Source organism: Dermochelys coriacea, chromosome 22 (genome assembly GCF_009764565.3).
Source record: "Dermochelys coriacea isolate rDerCor1 chromosome 22, rDerCor1.pri.v4, whole genome shotgun sequence".
In the NCBI taxonomy this organism is placed as follows: domain Eukaryota; kingdom Metazoa; phylum Chordata; order Testudines; family Dermochelyidae; genus Dermochelys; species Dermochelys coriacea.
In genome coordinates this window covers 5870640-5888072 of record NC_050089.1, presented here as the reverse complement: position 1 = coordinate 5888072, position 17433 = coordinate 5870640, and the positions used below count along the sequence as shown (strand labels likewise).

Below are 17433 nucleotides of genomic sequence, written 5' to 3'. Positions count from 1 at the left end.
TATCCTAACTTATCCGGGCCAAACCTCCAAATCTGTAGTGGTTCCTTTATGACTGTTAATCTATTTATTTCTTTACAAAGCCTGAGATCTGGAGATCCTGGGCCAAATTCATCCCTGATGAAATTCCTTTATTTGTCACTTAAGAGAGAACAAATCTAGACCTAGTGGTGCAATGGAGCTGCATTCAGGATGAATTTGGCCTTGTGTGATTCAGAAATTCTAAGTAGAGCTGGGCAAATGTTCTGCAACAATGTGAAGCCATGCAAAACTCAGATGGGTTCAGGTGCAAACATGGAGTTGCATCTAAACGTGTTTTAGGTCCTGTGAACTTTCTTTTGACCTTTTTGTAGCCCCTGAAACAACATGTTGTATGTCCCTGAAACAGCTTTGGAAACACATTTTCCAAAGCTGATTTTTTCATAACAAAAGTTGTGATCCAACTGGATAGATAGTGGGGACAGTCACGCACACCTATATTCAAACACCTTAACAAACAAACCCACACATGCTTTCCCCACTTTGGGTCCCCTTTGCAGTTAAAGGGGCTGATTTTCCGTCTCCTCATACCACTCACCGTATTGAATAGCTGGGGTATTGAAGTCAAAGGAGCTACATGGATGAGTTTGGGAGATCAGAATCAAGCCCACAGGTTCCAGACATTATCCCTTCTGCACTCCTTGACTTCTAATTAGCCATGCAACTAAGTAGCTCACCATGCTCCTCAATGTAGCCCCCATTAAAGGACACAAGACTGAGTGCAGATCTCAATCCAGGCCCTTGCCACTGCGTTACCAGCTCATGAGCTCACATGGGAAATATGTCCGCTTGACGAACTCCTGCCAGGAAGCCTCTGTCTTGTCACACCTAGATTACCTGTAACCTTTACAACCTCTCTCCATGTGCATTAGCATAACTGGCATTGCCTAGAAACCAAAGAAACAAATAGAGAGAGAGAGAAAGGAAGAGCTAGGGGAGCAGAGATTGCTCGTCAGCCTTGGTCATGTACAAAGTCAAGAAACCTTCATGTCTCTAATTCAGCAGCCAGGGCTGATTTGATTGATGGTGTCACTCAACTAGTCACATGAGGCAGTGCTGAGCCAGTCAGCACAACACCTGAGCCTTAAGGATATAGAATCATGCCAAATGGGCCAGATATCAAAAGAGCCCAGCATGCTGGGTACTCGGGTCTTTCAAAAACCATGGCGTAGGAGTCACAATGGGAGCTAGTTAAAATTTGACCCCATTTAGATGCTTAGATGGGAGTTGCACTCATTTGAAAACCTGTCCTTGATTGTGGGTGCTAAGTGTTTGAAAATCTGGCCCAATGTAACCTGTGCTTTGGTGACATGATTCATCAAATGAAAAAAATAAGCATATAGATTAGAGGCAGGCTTGGCAGAATTCCATATGTATTTTTTTTAGTTTTGACAGATATTTATTTGTAAGCTTTTTGTATTGTTAATCAATTTAAATTTTCACAGTTGCAGGAAATTATGGGGGGAGGGTCAGGCAAAAGGGGGCAGTCAGACAATAATAATTTAAATGACAGATGTTGTCAAGATTCAAAAAGTTAAAGCTTTATAAATGCCAAGATCACGTCAAAATATACAAAGTAAAATGTCCTGAATCAAACCATAAAAAGTTCTCAAGCAGCATTTTTCTTACTTTGCCTGTCTGTAAATTTTGTTTACTATCTATGGCGAGGGTGGGGATTTAGTCAGCTTGTGTGTGTACAGTGAAAACAACATTCACTGACTTATAAAAATCTAATCCTTCCAACCTTGGGCCTTAAAAATAGTTTAAACTAGGGGTTGGTGACACATGGGGTTTAAGATTTTGTGAACCTCTCAAACACTTTCTTTAGGTTTGCAAAATTAATCTGAGTTGGCAACCTTTTCTCCTGTAATTTAAACCAACAATATTCTCCCCACACACCCCGACACATGGGTGATTCAAGTGCTTTAAAACAAACCAAAAAACCCTCCTTTTCTTTTTTAGCTAACGAGAGGCACGTGTAACGCATTTGGCACAGAATAAACCCGAAAAGTTAGGCTGACATGATATGTGAATCTCAAATCACTTTGTAAATAGTAATACACTAAGCCTCAGAACTCCTTACATGAGGTAGGTCAGTAGATACAAAAAGGGAAACTGAGGCACAGAGCAGTGTGGCAATTTGTCCAAGATTACCATACAACAGGCTAGAAACAGAGCCTGAAAAAGAATTCAAGTGTCCTGGCTTCCACACCAATGAGGTGTCCATTGGAAAACACTTCACAGAGCCATGTTGCCTCAAAGGGTAGTCTCAGATCTCCTTTGTGAGGGTTCTAGACAAACGACAGTCAAACAAGCCTAATTCAGTATAACTAGAGCTGATCAGGAACCCAGACACTTCTCCCCCCCTTTTTTTGTTATTACTTTTTCTACCTTTTTTCCACTGAGAAAATTGGGGGAGTGGAGTAAAAAGTATGTGAAATGGGAATAAACAAATTTCACACTTTTTTCCAACTGAAAAACAATTGGACAATAGTAAAAAAGTACGTGAACATTTTGGAAAACAGTTAAAAATGTAAAAAGTGGGTTTTTCCTCACTTTCATGTGCTTTTTTTTTTACCTTTGCCCCCTTTTTCTAGTGTAAAAAAAGAGAGAAATAGGTAAAACTCCCCCAATCCAAAAGCTGAAAATGAACAGCTGAAATGTTTTATTTCCCAAACCTGAAAGGAAACTACATTTTAAGTGAAAACAAACATGTCATTTAGACATACATCGATTCAAAATGAAACAAAAATTTTCATTCAACTTAAAATGTTACCGTTTTAGGGGTCACCAAATGAAATGAATAGGCAGCAAGTTTAAAACAAACAAAAGGAAGTGTTTCTTCATACAACACATGATCAAACTGTAGAACTTTTTGCCAGAGGATTTTGTGAAGGCCAAGACTATAACAGGGTTCAAAAAAGAACTAGATAAGTTCATGGAGGTTAGGTCCATCAATGGCTATTAGCCAGGATGGGCAGGGATGGTGTCCCTAGCCTCTGTTTGCTAGAAGTTGGGAATGGGCAACAGGGCAGGGATCACTTGATGATTACCTGTTCTGTTCATTCCCTCTGGGCACCTGGCATTGGCCACTGTTGGAAGACAGGACACTGGGCTAGATGGACCTATGGTCTGACACATATCCTTATGTCGTTTTTGTTTTAGTTTTTGGAAAACTAAACACACTGATTTCAAAATGAATATTTGGGGGTTACGTTTTCCAGTCAGAAATCAGAACATTTAATTAAAACTTCCCTGTGGAAAATTTCAGTTTCACCAAAACCATATTTTCCAAAGGGAAAATTGTAAGGTATAAACATCTCAACCAGCTCCAAATACAAACATAAACAGTTATTGGTCAAGAGACACTCAGGGAGAGATTTCAGAGTAGCAGCCGTGTTAGTCTGTATTCGCAAAAAGAAAATGAGTACTTGTGGCACCTTAGAGACTAACAAATTTATTAGAGCATAAGCTTTCGTGAGCTACAGCTCATCCAATGAATGCATCCGATGAAGTGAGCTGTAGCTCACGAAAGCTTATGCTCTAATCAATTTGTTAGTCGCTAAGGTGCCACAAGTACTCATTTTCTTTTTTCAGGGAGAGATTGTGACCTTTCCTACTTGCGGCTGCAGTGAGGCTGTTGCTCAACAAACCCAGCTCCCCATAACACCTCTTGTTTATGGGCTAGTCACAGTCACAGTCCTCTATGTTCCCTGAGGGCAAAGACTGCTCCAGTCTAGTGCTCATAGTGGAACTAGCTTCTCTAGAGGGGTTGGGTGATGGGCAGGTTTCTGCCTACACACCCACACCTACACCTGCACTAGCCAGTGGAACTGAGCCAGCATGGGAGAGGGAAAACATGCTGTGCCCTTTCAAAGGGTGAAGCAGGGGGAAAAGCTTTGCTCTCTATTCCTTGCATGTATCTCTCTGCATAGATGCATGCTGCTATGCACATGTATTGAGCCCTCTCTTTATATAATACTCGTGGTATGTGGTTTCCATTCATTCATTCTATTCAGGTCACCTTTGATCCTGGGAAAAGTTAGTCTTGAAATCGAATCCGGTCTTCTGCCCAAGTCTTCCACCAATGGCAGAGTCATCTCTCTCAGTCCAGAAGACGTCACAGTTCAACTAGAGAGAGCTCAGCACTGCAACAGCTGAGCAGCCCTTCTGCTACCTCTGCTTTTTCCACTTTAAGGAACATTTTTGTCCTGTGTCTTTTTAAAGTAGTCGTGATAAACAATGCCATGGGAGAGACTTTCCCCTCAGTGCAGAAAGCCCTTGCTAGTCATGGCCAAAGTGCCCTCCAACCAGCCCTTGCCATGCATCACTGTGCCGTGATCCATTCGAAATGAATAGAAGTAAACTGGGGAGGAGCCAGATATAGTTTTCAGGATGCTGGCTGTCCCCTCGCCTTGGAAAAGCTACTGTAGTTCAGAGACAGTCTTTAGTATTTAAAGACAATGTTAAAGGTACCCGATGAAGCAGTGTGTAAATGGAGATCACATTTCTTTACGGGAGTCACACATGCACTTTGCACTGGGGTCAATGACTGCACCCAGTGCTAGCCACTGGAGAATCAGGCCTCCGATGTGCAATTTACATGACCATATACATCACTGCTAACAGTTCAGCCTTGAGGTCTGGGAATTTGTTCATAAACAAACTAGGGAAATGCAACCTAGATGGAGCTACTATAAGATGGGTAAAACACTTGTTGGAAAACCATTCCCAGAGAGTAGTTATCAGTGGTTCACAGTCATGCTGGAAGGGCATAATGAGTGGGGTCCCGCAGGGATTGGTTCTGGGTCCAGTTCTGTTCAATATCTTCATCAATGATTTAGATAATGGCGTAAAGAGTACACTTATAATGTTTGTGGATGATACCAAGCTGGGAGGGGTTGCAAGTGATTTGGAAGATAGGATTAAAATTCAAAATGATCTGGACAGACTTGAGAAATGGTCTGAAGTAAATAGGATGAAATGCAATAAGGACAAATGCAAAGTACTTCATTTAGGAAGGAACAAATCAATTGCACACGTATAAAATGGGAATTGACTGCCTAGGAAGGAGTACTTCGGAAAGGGAACTGGGGATCATAGTGGATCACAAACTTAATGAGTCAACAGTGAAACAGTGTTGCAAAAAAAGTGAACATCATTCTGGGATGTATTAGCAGGAGTGTTGTAAGCAAAACACGAGAAGTAATTCTTCCGCTCTACTCCATGTTGATTAGCCTCAACTGGAATATTGTGTCCAGTTCTGGGCATCACATTTCTGGAAAGATGTGGACAAATTGGAAAAAGTCCAGGGAAGAGCAACAAAAATGATTAAAGGTCTAGGAAACATGATCTATGAGGGAAGATTGAAAAAATTGGGTTTTTTTAGTCTGGAGAAGAGAAGACAGAGAGGACATGATAACAGTTTTCAGGTACATAAAAAGTTGATACAAGGGGAGGGAGAAGAATTATTTTTCTTAACCTCTGAGGATAGGACAAGAAGCAATGGACTTAAATGGCAGCAAAGGAGGTTTAGGTTGGACATTAGGAAAAACTTCCTAAGTGTCAGGGTGGTGAAGCACTGGAATAAATTGCCTAGAGAGGTTGTGGAATCTCCATCATTGGAGATTTTTAAGAGCAGGTTGGACAAACACCTGTCAGGGATGGTCTAGATCAGTGGTTCCCAAACTTGTTCTGCTGCTTGTGCAGGGAAAGCCCCTGGCGGGCCAGGCCAGTTTGTTTACCTGCAGCATCCACAGGTTCAGCCGATCGCCGCTCCCAGCGGCTGCGCTTCACTGCTCCATGCCAATGGCAGCTGCTGGAAGTGGCGGCCAGTACGTCCCTCGGCCCACGCCGCTTCCAGCCTCCCCCCCCACCCCCCTGCTCAAGGCTGCACTGGGCCCTATATTCTCATCTGTGAGCTCAGAGTTTTACCTACCTTTCCTCTGGTTTTCTGAGAGTCATGTATGTGAATCCCCTGTAGATGGCTCGGTGTCATAGGGTACACTTACACAGCAAGCAAGATTCTGCAGCAGCAAGTCTCAGAGCCCAGGTTTACAGACTCAGGTTTACAATACAGCACAAAAAATAGCTGGGTAGACATTCGGGCTCCAGCTCTGAAGCCTACCCCCGTTCCTAGAGCTCAGACTCCAGTCCAAACACTCACACAGATATTTTTAGTGCTGTAGCATGAGCCTGGGTTTGCAACTCACAGTTGCAGGCTTCTTCCCTAAAGGTCATGGCCTTGCAGCCACTTTCCCAGCCTCACCCCCAGTCACACCCCAATCCCGTTCCTCTGACCTGTCTGGTGTGGACAGATACTTCTGCTTTTGGAATTTCTTCTCCAGCCCCATCAGCTGGACTTCTGTGAAGATGGTCCGGCTTCGGCGAGGCTTTTTCAACCGTGGGGTGGGCTGCTCCCCTTCTGACTCGCTGCTGGCATGGGTTTCGCTGGCTGGTGTTTCCGCGCTGGTGGCTCCCAAGGAGGAGTGGGGTGACAGTGCTCGGGAGCTGGGAGCTGCAGGGACAAGATGAGGGACCACAGAGGGCTGCTGGGTGATGACGGAGATGAGAGGATATGCCCTCAGAGATGGGGACCCTAGGAGGGAGGAAGCAGAGAAGGGAAGTACAGTTCAGTGGCATAATTGTCCAGTGGATAGTGCCCTGGACTGGGAGTCAGGAGACCTGGTTTTCATTCCTGGCTCTGCTGCTAACCTTCTGTGTGACTTTCTTAGCAAGACATTTCCCCTCTTTGGGCTTCTGTTTCCTTCCCTTCCCCCACTCCCGCCTCGCACCTCCCCTCTGCCCCCTGCTTTGTCTGTCTCATCTATTCACATTGTAAGATCCATGAGGCAAGGGGTGTCTTCTACTGTTTTTTTGCCTAGTTGCCTTTTCTAAGTCCGACTGTAATAAAACTAATAAATAATCTATTCAGTCATGAATAGAGCTGGGCCAAACGTTTCAGATGAGTAGTCTATTAGCCCAAAAAAAATGCAGTTGGGGATGACTCAAAACTATTTGCAAATTCAGATCAAATTGAGCAAATAGATTTAGCCAAAACAATCAGGGTTGTTTTTTTAAAAAACATCTGAAACATTTCATTTAGACACTTTCAAAAATGAAACATTTTGATTTTTCATTTCAAAACAAGATTTAATTTCTAAATGTAAATAAAAAGGTTAAAAAATAATTCCAAAACTAAACTTAAAAAAACAAAATATTGTCTTGGGTCAACCCAATATGTTGATTTTTTTGGATTGTTAGGTTCAGCCACCAAACCGAAAACAACAATTGTTTGCTCAGTTCTAGTCATGAGTGATGTACGCAGTAGAGGTGGTTCAGTTTACCATGTAATTTCACTGAGAGATGAAATCAAACCAAACTTTATGCCCGTCAGTCATTTAACCTGTGGAACTTTCCTTCTCTGTCAGCACCGAATGAATCCCTAGAAATGGGCCCACACTGAACCATCAGGGTTGTACTAACCCTCAGAACTAGGCAGCAGTTCAGCTCTGGCTCAAGCACCAATCTTTGTGGCTTGGAGGCCATTCTGGAACATCAAATCCAAACATGCCCAAACGCTCGTGGAAGTTCTGATTCCAATCCAGGCTTCCCAACCCAGGCTTGAGTCTACTTCAGCAGCATCCCAGGTCCTAAGCCCTGTAAATAGGGCATCCTCTTACACCTTTGTACAGTGAAACTGGACCAATTTGTGGGGAATGTTATGTTTCATTGTGGTGTGATAGGAACAAGAAATGTTGGGTCAGGACTCCTGGATTCGATTCACTGTTTTACAGCTGACTTGCTGTGTGATCTTGGGCAAGTCACATCACTTTCCTGTGCCTCAGTTTCCCCATTAGTAACACTGGAATAATAATCCTTACCTCAGAGCTAAGACTTACCTAGGGAGTTAAGGTTTAATTAATGATTGTAAAGTGCTTTGAGATCTTTAGACAAATGGTGCTCTAGAAAGGCCAGGTATGAATACCATCATTGGGCCAGATTGTGAATCTCTTACTCCTACTGATGAGCGCCTGTTTACACAAGCAGTTCTGTGGATCTCATTGGGCCTAGTATGAGCAACTGTTCACCGTTGAAAGTAAGGGGTTGACCATCTGGCTCAGAGAATGAGCAATCACGTTACAAATGCTGTTAAAAGCCTGTGAGTTTCTCTCTTTCTGGATAAATTATCCTTTCAGAATCTCATTGTTCATGCAACCAGGATTAGATTCTATTATTGTCCTCTGAGCTAGAGGACAGGGGTGTCAGACGTAATCAGTCATGCTCCCCATGGTGAGTAGCGCAGAGCAAGCCAAAGAATAAGCCTGCACTTAGCAACTTGATAATCAAAAATTACATAATCATTGTGGGTTTCAGAGTAGCAGCCGTGTTAGTCTATATTCGCAAAAAGAAAAGGAGTATTTGTGGCACCTTAGAGACTAACAAATTTATTTGAGCATAAGCTTTCGTGAGCTACAGCTCACTTCATCGGATGCATTCAGTGGTGAAGTCTTAAAAAAGGGCAGTGCTAAGAAAGATGGCAGAATTTAGTCATATCTGACTAAATGATTGCAGTGCTATCCAAACCCCTCCAGAAGCTGCAGCGATCTACAAAACCCAGCTGATTGCTGTGATCTCTACCACTATTTTTTCTCTTCACATCAAAACTTTATTCAATTTCAAACAAAAACAAAACCTGAAATCCAAGAGAAGACAAGGCAAGAATTTACCAACAACCGTTAACTGGTATAATAGGGAAAAACAGTGATGTTTTGTTTCTATGGATCCTTTGGCACCTCGTGACAACGGTGATTTACAAATCCACCAGCTCTCTGGGCCAAATTCTGCCCCAATTTACCCTCCAATCGCTGTACAAAGAGGGTAAGTTGAGGTACAACTCAGCCTTCACTTTCCAGTGCCCAGAGTCTTGAATTCTGCCTTCACTGATACTTCCGCAGCCTCATTAACACCAGGTGGGTTGTATGGGAGTAACTGAGGGCAGAACCTTGCCCACTGCATTGGAACCATCTCGCCAGGAGGCCACTGCCATATCTTTCTCTGCCACTGGTTTATAAATGGCGATGTGCTCGTCCCTAGCCTGCAGCCTCCTTTGTGCCAGCTACACCAGGGCAAACAAGCTGCAGGGCCCCCCACTTGGAGAATACCCCCAATGCAGGAGGCCCTCTGCAGGAACAATGGGGCCAACTCTACCCCTCCCTGCCTGGCAGGAAGTCCTGGCACAAGGGATGATATTGGGTGGGACCAAAGACATGTTGGTGGAGTGGCTGGGTGGCAGTCCTAAGCCTTGTCCTGCTGCTATGATCAATGGGGGCCATAGCAGCTGGGCTATAATAGGGCAGCCTCAAGGTCCCCTACCAGCCCCCAGCAGGCCCAGGATAGGGAGAGGGCAAGCACCATCCCTTTTGCCAACACAGGAATGGATATGGCCCACTCCATCTCCTACTCCAATATCAGGAGGTCTTGGTTAACAGCTTCCCAACCCTGGTACAGAGCCCAAGACCTCCCTGCTCTACTTCAGGGCTCACACTCCAAATCTTTTCTCAGAGCCCAAAATGCCATTCCTATTCTTGCACATAGGTGACTTTTGACCACAGCCAGACATCTCACTGATACTTTCTCCCTTACACCCCTGCATGTTTCCAGTGTAGTAGGGAAGAAACCGCAAAATTGTTAAAGAGCAATAAATCACCCAAGCTCAGAAACTTCTGAAGGGCTCCAGCTGATTGAAACCTTGAGGGGGAAGCATTTTTACAAGGGAGTGGCCTGTAGGGAGCTTAGCAAAGGGTATTTTATAGCAGAGCAATCAGCATTCTTCTTTGGGTTGGGGTGGCACATGTCTGTTCTAGCTCTCCCACTGTGCAGCCACATCTGAAAAACTCAGACATCAGGGATTGTTCTTTAGACTGCCGAAAGCTACTTATGTAAGAGGAATATGTAGAGGGGAAAAGGGAATCTCCTTCCTTGTACCATGATCACTGGTCTATACGTGTATGTTTATTATTGTAGTGTTAGGAGTGCAGGATAAGACACAATGTATGACAACTGACGAATGCTGGGAAGCACAAGGAACCAGATTTCACGAGAGTATGGGTCCAGATCTTCAAGTATTCAGTCCCCTCAAGTGGGACCATATTTCTAAGTGCTTAACTCCCATTTAAGCCCCTAAATAAGAGATGTATTTTCCAAAGTGCTCAGCACCCAGCAGATCCTGTTGTGACACCTCTAGCCAGATTTTCAAAAGAGCTCAGCACCTTTTTATTTTGGTCTCTATACAGGAGCATGCACTTACTTTGGAAAATCTGGTCTGTTACCCATGAGTGCTGGGTCGCAATTCAGGATTTGCTATTGTCAGGCTGCTCATGAGTGCTAGGCAGTAAGCAGCTTGTTAGAGCTGTTGGCTCTAACTATTTTCTATTCATTTATTATTTAGGAATATTTTAAAAAACTGTAGGTCAAATATTGGGCCAAACAATTATAGGAGCATCTCTTTAACAGACCATTATTAATAATAATAGTAAATAATAAATTATTTGTATTTCCATAGCCTCTAGGGGTCCTATTCATAGATCATTGTGCTAGGCGCTGTACAAACATAGCACAAAAACATAGCACATAGCGGTCTCTGCCCCAATGAAAGTTTCATGTTTAAGCTTCTTTCTAGGTATATTCAGTCCTGTCTTGGCATGGGGAATGGGCTAGATGATCTCTTGAAGTCCTTTCCAGCCCTATCATTTCTATAATTCAGTGAAGATGCCTCATCTTCACTCCAGCACCTGACAAGGTTTCTCAGATTTCTCATCCCTAGTTCTGAAGGAATAAGGAAAATTTACCATGCAGGATGGTTGAGAGATACAGCAAGGAGAGCACTCAGAAAGATACTTGGGAACTGAAACTACCTTGCACTGTCTGAGGGAAGGTTACAGTTACAGAAATGGGCCAAAGTCTATGATCCTTGGTCTCCTCTTTCACTGGCTTAAATCAGGAATAGCAGCATTGTAGCCAGCAGAGTGACATGGTTGAGACTTTCAAAGGAGCCTTAGAGAGTTAGGCACCCAACTCCCAAAATCCCAGCCATACAGGTATAAGTGAGGCATTGATGAGGCCCCATGGGACTGACTAGCTAGATAAATTTATAGAGCATTGATCACTGAGGAATCTAGGCTCTAGATCATAAAGTAAAAAGCTAGGGTACAAACTGATCTGAATCTAGATACCTCAAAGATTGGGGGTGTTTGGATACAAAGCCTTTCCTGTTCTATCTAGATATACCATTGATAATGTTTCAGTCACTATTGTATCTAGATGCCATTTGCACAATTCAAATCCAAACACAGTTCTGGATTTCAAACACCCCTAAGTTTGGATCCAAATATAGATTCTGAACATCCCAGAGTTCAACAGCGTTTGGATCCTTCTCTAGACAGACACAGTAATTGTGGAAATGAAGCAATTTCTTAATCTACAACAAATTAAATATTGGCAAATGGCTCCGTCTGCTCAGTGCTGTCATGACTTGTTCGGTCTCAAACATAAAGGAGCTGAGACAGCTGTTTTTCCACTCGGTAACTCTGTCTTACTGAACAGTTTCAGTTGGATACAGACTATAGACTTTCCCATATCACTGTACCCAACACCAGCAATAGTTGGACTGTCCAGTTGTATCTATCCCTGACGTGACCAGATATTAAAGCCGATTTATCCACGGGCTGTCATATAATAATAATACTTTGAATTTCTATAGCACTTTTAGTCTGAGCATCTCCAAGTGTTTTTAAAAGAAATCAGTCAAGCCTCACAATGTCCCTATGAGATGAATGACTAATACTGTGACCACTTTACTGGTGAATAAATGAGCCAGAGTGATGTTAACTGACTTGCTCAAAGCTACATACTGCCTCTACGGCAGGGCCCGGAATAGAACCCAGGAGTCCTGGTTCCAAGTTTGAGGCATGTAAAATATTCATAACAAAATATAAAAAGACTCAGAATTCAAAAGGATATTTTGTGGGGGTTTTCATCATGAACACCAAGAAAACACCAGGAAAATCATCCCATTTTCCCAAAAGGATTTAATCCAGAATGAGAATTTTTACCAGTCAAAGCAGGCTCATTTCTCAGGCATAACTCAAATTCATATGGCAGCATGTTACATCCACTTCCCACGGACGTGAACACAAAGTGCAAGTCAATGGAGAATCAAGTTCCCCTGAGCCATTTCTGAGCCCAGATGTGCTAACAGGAACTGAAAACACTTGCTTTTCATGAGACCGACCTGAAGTCAGCTCCAACCATCTGTTGGAAGGTTTTGATTAAACTTCTTATGACCACTGGACATGACACAATATATACCACCACAATCCCCACCGGATCACATTTCAAAAGTTTCATGAAAATTAAATACTTCAAACTAATCTTTTTTTTTTTTTTAAACTTCTTCCTTCCACCTCTGGGATCTGTGCAATCTATGCTGCATACCTTTGACATAGACAAATACAAACTAGGGGAGAAAAGGGAAAGCACTAATTAATTGCACTGTGACTTCCAGCAATGGCAGAACAGTTTCTCCTCCTGGGCAAAGTCAGCTAATTCTGTTTTGGAAAGAAAGAAGAAGGAAGGAAAGATTTATGGATCAGCTCCCTTTGGCAGGTCAGCTCAGCTCGGAGGCAGAATGTGATCTCACTCAGAACACACTGCAGCAAAAAGGTAAATAAAAGAAGAAAATGAACTTACAACACAGGAAAGTCTATAAATCTGCACAGTCCTAAGTGTCAAAACAAAAGGAAACCAAAGAGGAGTTTAGTTCATTTTCCAAATGAAATGTCAGCTTCAGACTGTGGTGAAAGTGAAGGCAGCCTGAAGGAAGAAAAGATCTAGCCTCGAAGAGAAGAAAAGAAACCTTAAATATGGAGCTGAGCAGAAAATGGGGAATTTTCATCAAAAAAAAAAAAATGAAAAGAGAACAAAATTAGTTTTCAGCAACCAAAAATTTTGGCTGTCATTTTTCATTTTTCTAACAAAAATATTGAAAATGTTCTAAGAAAGCCAATACTTTCCACAAAAATGTCTGTTTAATCAAAAATCCAATTTTCTGTTAAAAAAATTGCTGGTAATTTTTTTGGACCAGGCTTGCTTAGAAATAAGGATAGAAATCATTTGCATAATTGCTCAGGGGTTGCCTAATTCTGCTCCCACTGAAATCAGAGTTGCACACCTGGCTTCAATGGGAGCAGGATTACGCCAGTGCTGAGTGCTTCTGAAAATCCCACTGAGGCTGTTAGTGCTGGAGCAAACAGGTAGTGGGTGAAATTCACCCTGGGGCAGAGGATCAGCACAAAGCCTGTGATCTAGTTATGTCACTCCTCAGGCCAGATCCTCAGCTCATGCACATCAGCATCCAAGTCATTTTACACCAGGTAAGGATCTGGCCTTTAAGTGAGATTTAGGTGGTACATAGTCCTTATGCCTGCTCTTTGCATAAAGGTGAATTTCACTGCAAGGGCATTTATTATTCACAGGCCAGACCCTCAGCTGGTGTAAATTAATGAAGCTCTGTTGAAGTGAGAGGTAAGGATCTGGCCCAACAGGAGTAGTAACCCTGATTTGCTCCAGCAGCCGGAAAGCTAGTGCAAGCCTTAGTGCAGGGTCCCTGAAGAGCAAACCCCCAGGAGGAGAGGATGTCATAGCACAGTTTCTCTTTTGCACTGCAGGGGCTAGTGTTGTCCAAGAACTGGTCAGTACTCGGGAGGGAGGTAGTATGATCAAGGCAGCATAGGACTTGCAGCTTCACCATCACTCTTAGCAGCCTCTGCCAACAGGCCTTCTATGGAACCACAGACATAACCTAAAGCACCCGCTTCCCCCCCCCAGCAGAAATCAAGATGGAGGGCAGCAATGGTAACACCGTCCCTCGTGCTGACCTTCTCCCTTCAGCTTCATTGGCATGGGGAGCAGGCATGTATCCCTCCCTGCTCCAGCCACACTGGAGCTAGCTGCAGAACTATCCGTAGATGCCTCTTTCTTTCAGAGAGCCCTTGTGTGCATTCTCCTCTCTTGTGGTGTGCTTCGGCAGCCCAAGGCTTCGGCAGGCACATGATGTCCCACTTCCCCAGGAGGACATTTCCTATAGCACCAGGCAGGGCTCATCTCGTCCTTCATCAGCCTTTTCATAGGCACCCATGGCTGGTTCTCTCTGTCCAAATGCACCTGTCACAATGGCAATAACGCTGTGTGTCAGGGCAGGATGGCAGTCAGGCAGCAACAGCTGGGCAGCGTGCAGGCACAGCTCACGGAACTACTATCTTCCTGCCGACAGCAGAAATCTCAAGCTGTTTGGTCTAGCCCCCCTGAATACTGTCTTATCTACTCCCAGCTCTTATGTTACATTTTTATAGGAGCTCTCCCTCATGACCCATATTCAAATGTACAAGGAAACCCAAGTTCTCATATTAGGACCAGCACACTCTATAATTATGTATTATGTAATCAAGGTAGCATCCAATATTTGCCAAGTGATTTCCAAATGCTGGAGAAAGATGGTGTTCAGAAGGGGTCACAATCTACGCACAGACACATATTCAGAGGCAAGGAGAAAGAGGAATGACAATAATATATATAATTGCCTGTTGTCTGGCTCTCTGGCCCAGATCACCTGTTGCACCAAATAGGCAACAGATTCAATAATTTTATTAAGATGATGTTGAAGTAAAAAGAAAACGGTACAGAGTTTAAGCATAGAAGATTCTGGTTATCAGGGAATAAGGTACAGATTATCAAGGGGTCCGAAATTCGTTTTAGGAATGGGTGGAGTAAGGAATACATAATCTGCAATCTCCCCGATTGGGGGTAAAAGTTTAACGAGTCAAAGTACAGACATTGAGATATGGGGGTATGTTGTTCATATAATGGCTATGTTCAAGTGTGGAGTATAATGATACTACAAGTCAATACACATACTCACAAATAAGCTTAGTTCACAGTAAGGAGCATGGGAGAAGCAGGTGTTTAAGAGGAGTCTGAATGTGAACAACAGTGTTGCCAATTCATGCAAACTTATCGCAAGTCTCACTACATGCGCTGTTTCTCTTAGAGCTCGAGCTCCCACTGTCTTGGTTTGGTTACTACCTTGGAATTTCAGCTTTCATTTAGAAATAAAACTTAAGGTGTCAGCCCTTGTGGTGGCAGAGAAAAGCTGGAAAACGTGTACCCTAAATGCTCTGACAATGGAAGGCAAATAAAAAGATCCCAAAATGTACTGTCTATTTTTTTAAAATCTCTTGATAGTTCCCAGCCTCACAATATGCTACAGATTCTGGAGCACCAACTATTAGGACCTTGTCTATTAACGACCTATTTCCACATATATAGACACAGAGCACTCCCATCACAGAAGGAGGCATTGAGGTGAAAATTCATTTGGAAGTTAAAGTTAGTGCAGGACACAGCAGGCTGCTAAGGGTGCAGAATTTCTTGCCGGGAGCATAGGCAACTGGTGCTCCAAGATCTGCACTGGCTGCCTATGCATTTCGGGGCGGAGGGTAAGCCATTGGTATTGAACTAGAAAGCTCTAATTGTCTTCAGACCTTCCTACCTGCAGCAGCACCTCTCTCACTGTGCCATACTGCCACAACAGATTAGCAGGAATACAAGAACTGGGTCCCCCACTCAGTATAAATATGAAGGGGCTTCCTGCAGAGAGCATTCCTTGTCAGGCCCCTTTTTTTGGGGATGTATTTCCCACAGTGGTCTGAGATAGCATGTATCTGTCAATCTTCAGGGCATAGCAGAATGCTCATCTTTTTAGAAGTGCTGCTCAAGAAGTAGGAACTGTTGGGGGTGATCTATAGGGGGATTTGGTTTATGGCTGTGTTGCTGGTTATTTGTTATTCTAGGATATGGAGATACTGTCTGTTTCTTTGGGGATTAGTATATTTTAGAAAAAAGAACAGGAGTACTTGTGGCACCTTAGAGACTAACAAATTTATTAAAGCATAAGCTTTCGTGGGCTACAGCTCACTTCATCGGATGCATAGAATGGAACATATAGTTAAGAATATATATATATACACACACACACACACACAGAAGGTGCAAGTTGCCATACAAACTGTAAGAGGCTAATTAATTAAGATGAGCTATTATCAGCAGGAGAAAAAAAACTTTTGTAGTGACAATCAAGGTGGCTCATTTAGACAGATGACAAGAAGGTGTCAGGATACTTAACATGGGGAAATAGATGCAATATGTGTAATGACCCAGCCATTCCCAGTCTCTATTCAAACCCAAGTTAATGGTATCTAGTTTGCATATTAATTCAAGCTCAGCAGTTTCTCATTGGAGTCTGTTTTTAAAATTTATGCTGTAATACATTTGTTAGTCCCTAAGGTGCCACAAGTTCTCCTGCTCTTTTTGCGGATACAGACTAACATGGCAGCTACTCTGAAACCTGTCAGTATATTTTAGATGATTGTCAGAGGGGCTCAGATCGGCACCTCTTGATTCATAAAGCGAAGCAAACAAACACCTGCTACCCAGGTGTCGTTGTTAGGTTGCTTGTACAGCCATGAATTGCAATGGGTATTCCCAGTTTTGCCAGTTCACACAATTTTATCACAAGTCTCAGGATATTTGGCATTTTACTTAAAGACCCAGCTCCTGGAGTTGTGGGACGGCATGGGAATCTCAGCTTTCGGGTTTTTTTTAAAGGTATGTTTTGAACTCTTATGGTTGAAGAGAAAAGCTATAAAAAGTGAACCAAATGCACCCGAAAGTCTCAAAATTCAAAGGGCAAATAAAAAGAATACAGCATGTATTATTTCTTTTTAAAATATCTCCTGATTTTTAAGACAAATTTCATTATTTGAGGGGGGTCCAGGTTCATGCTTTTTGAACCTTTGGATTAGCAATACTGGATTCCATGGGGTTGGATGCAATGCATCCAAGGGTGCTGAGGGAGTTGGCTGATATGATTGCAGAGCCATTGGCCATTATCTTTGAAAACTGTGAGCAATCAGGGAAGATCCCAGACCATTGGACAAAGGAAAATATAGTGCCCATCTTTTAAAAAGGGAAGAAGGAGAATCCGGGGAAGTACAGACCGGTCAGCCTCACCTCAGTTACTGGAAAAATCATGGAGCAGATCCTCAAGGAATCCATTTTTAAGCACTTAGAGGAGAGGAAGGTGATCAGGAACAGTCAACATGGATTCACCAAGGGCAAGTCATGCCTGACCAAACTGATTGCCTTCTATGATGAGATAACTGGCTCCGTGGATGTGGGGAAAGCGGTGGACATGATATACCTTGACTTTAACAAAGCTTTTGATGGAGGTGGTAGAATCTTCATCCTTAGAGGTTTGTAAGTCCCAGCTTGACAAAGCCC

General features: G+C 43.1%; 1 protein-coding gene across 1 annotated transcript in view; it reads right to left on the bottom strand.

Annotated features, from left to right (window-relative positions):
- BARX2 (BARX homeobox 2) overlaps nt 1-17433 on the bottom strand; it is a 53562-nt gene that overhangs the window by 2976 nt on the left and 33153 nt on the right. Inside the window, exon 2 of the mRNA XM_038380808.2 lies at nt 6337-6634. Coding sequence (XP_038236736.1) covers nt 6337-6634 — 298 coding nt within the window. The remainder of the gene's footprint in view (nt 1-6336; nt 6635-17433) is intronic.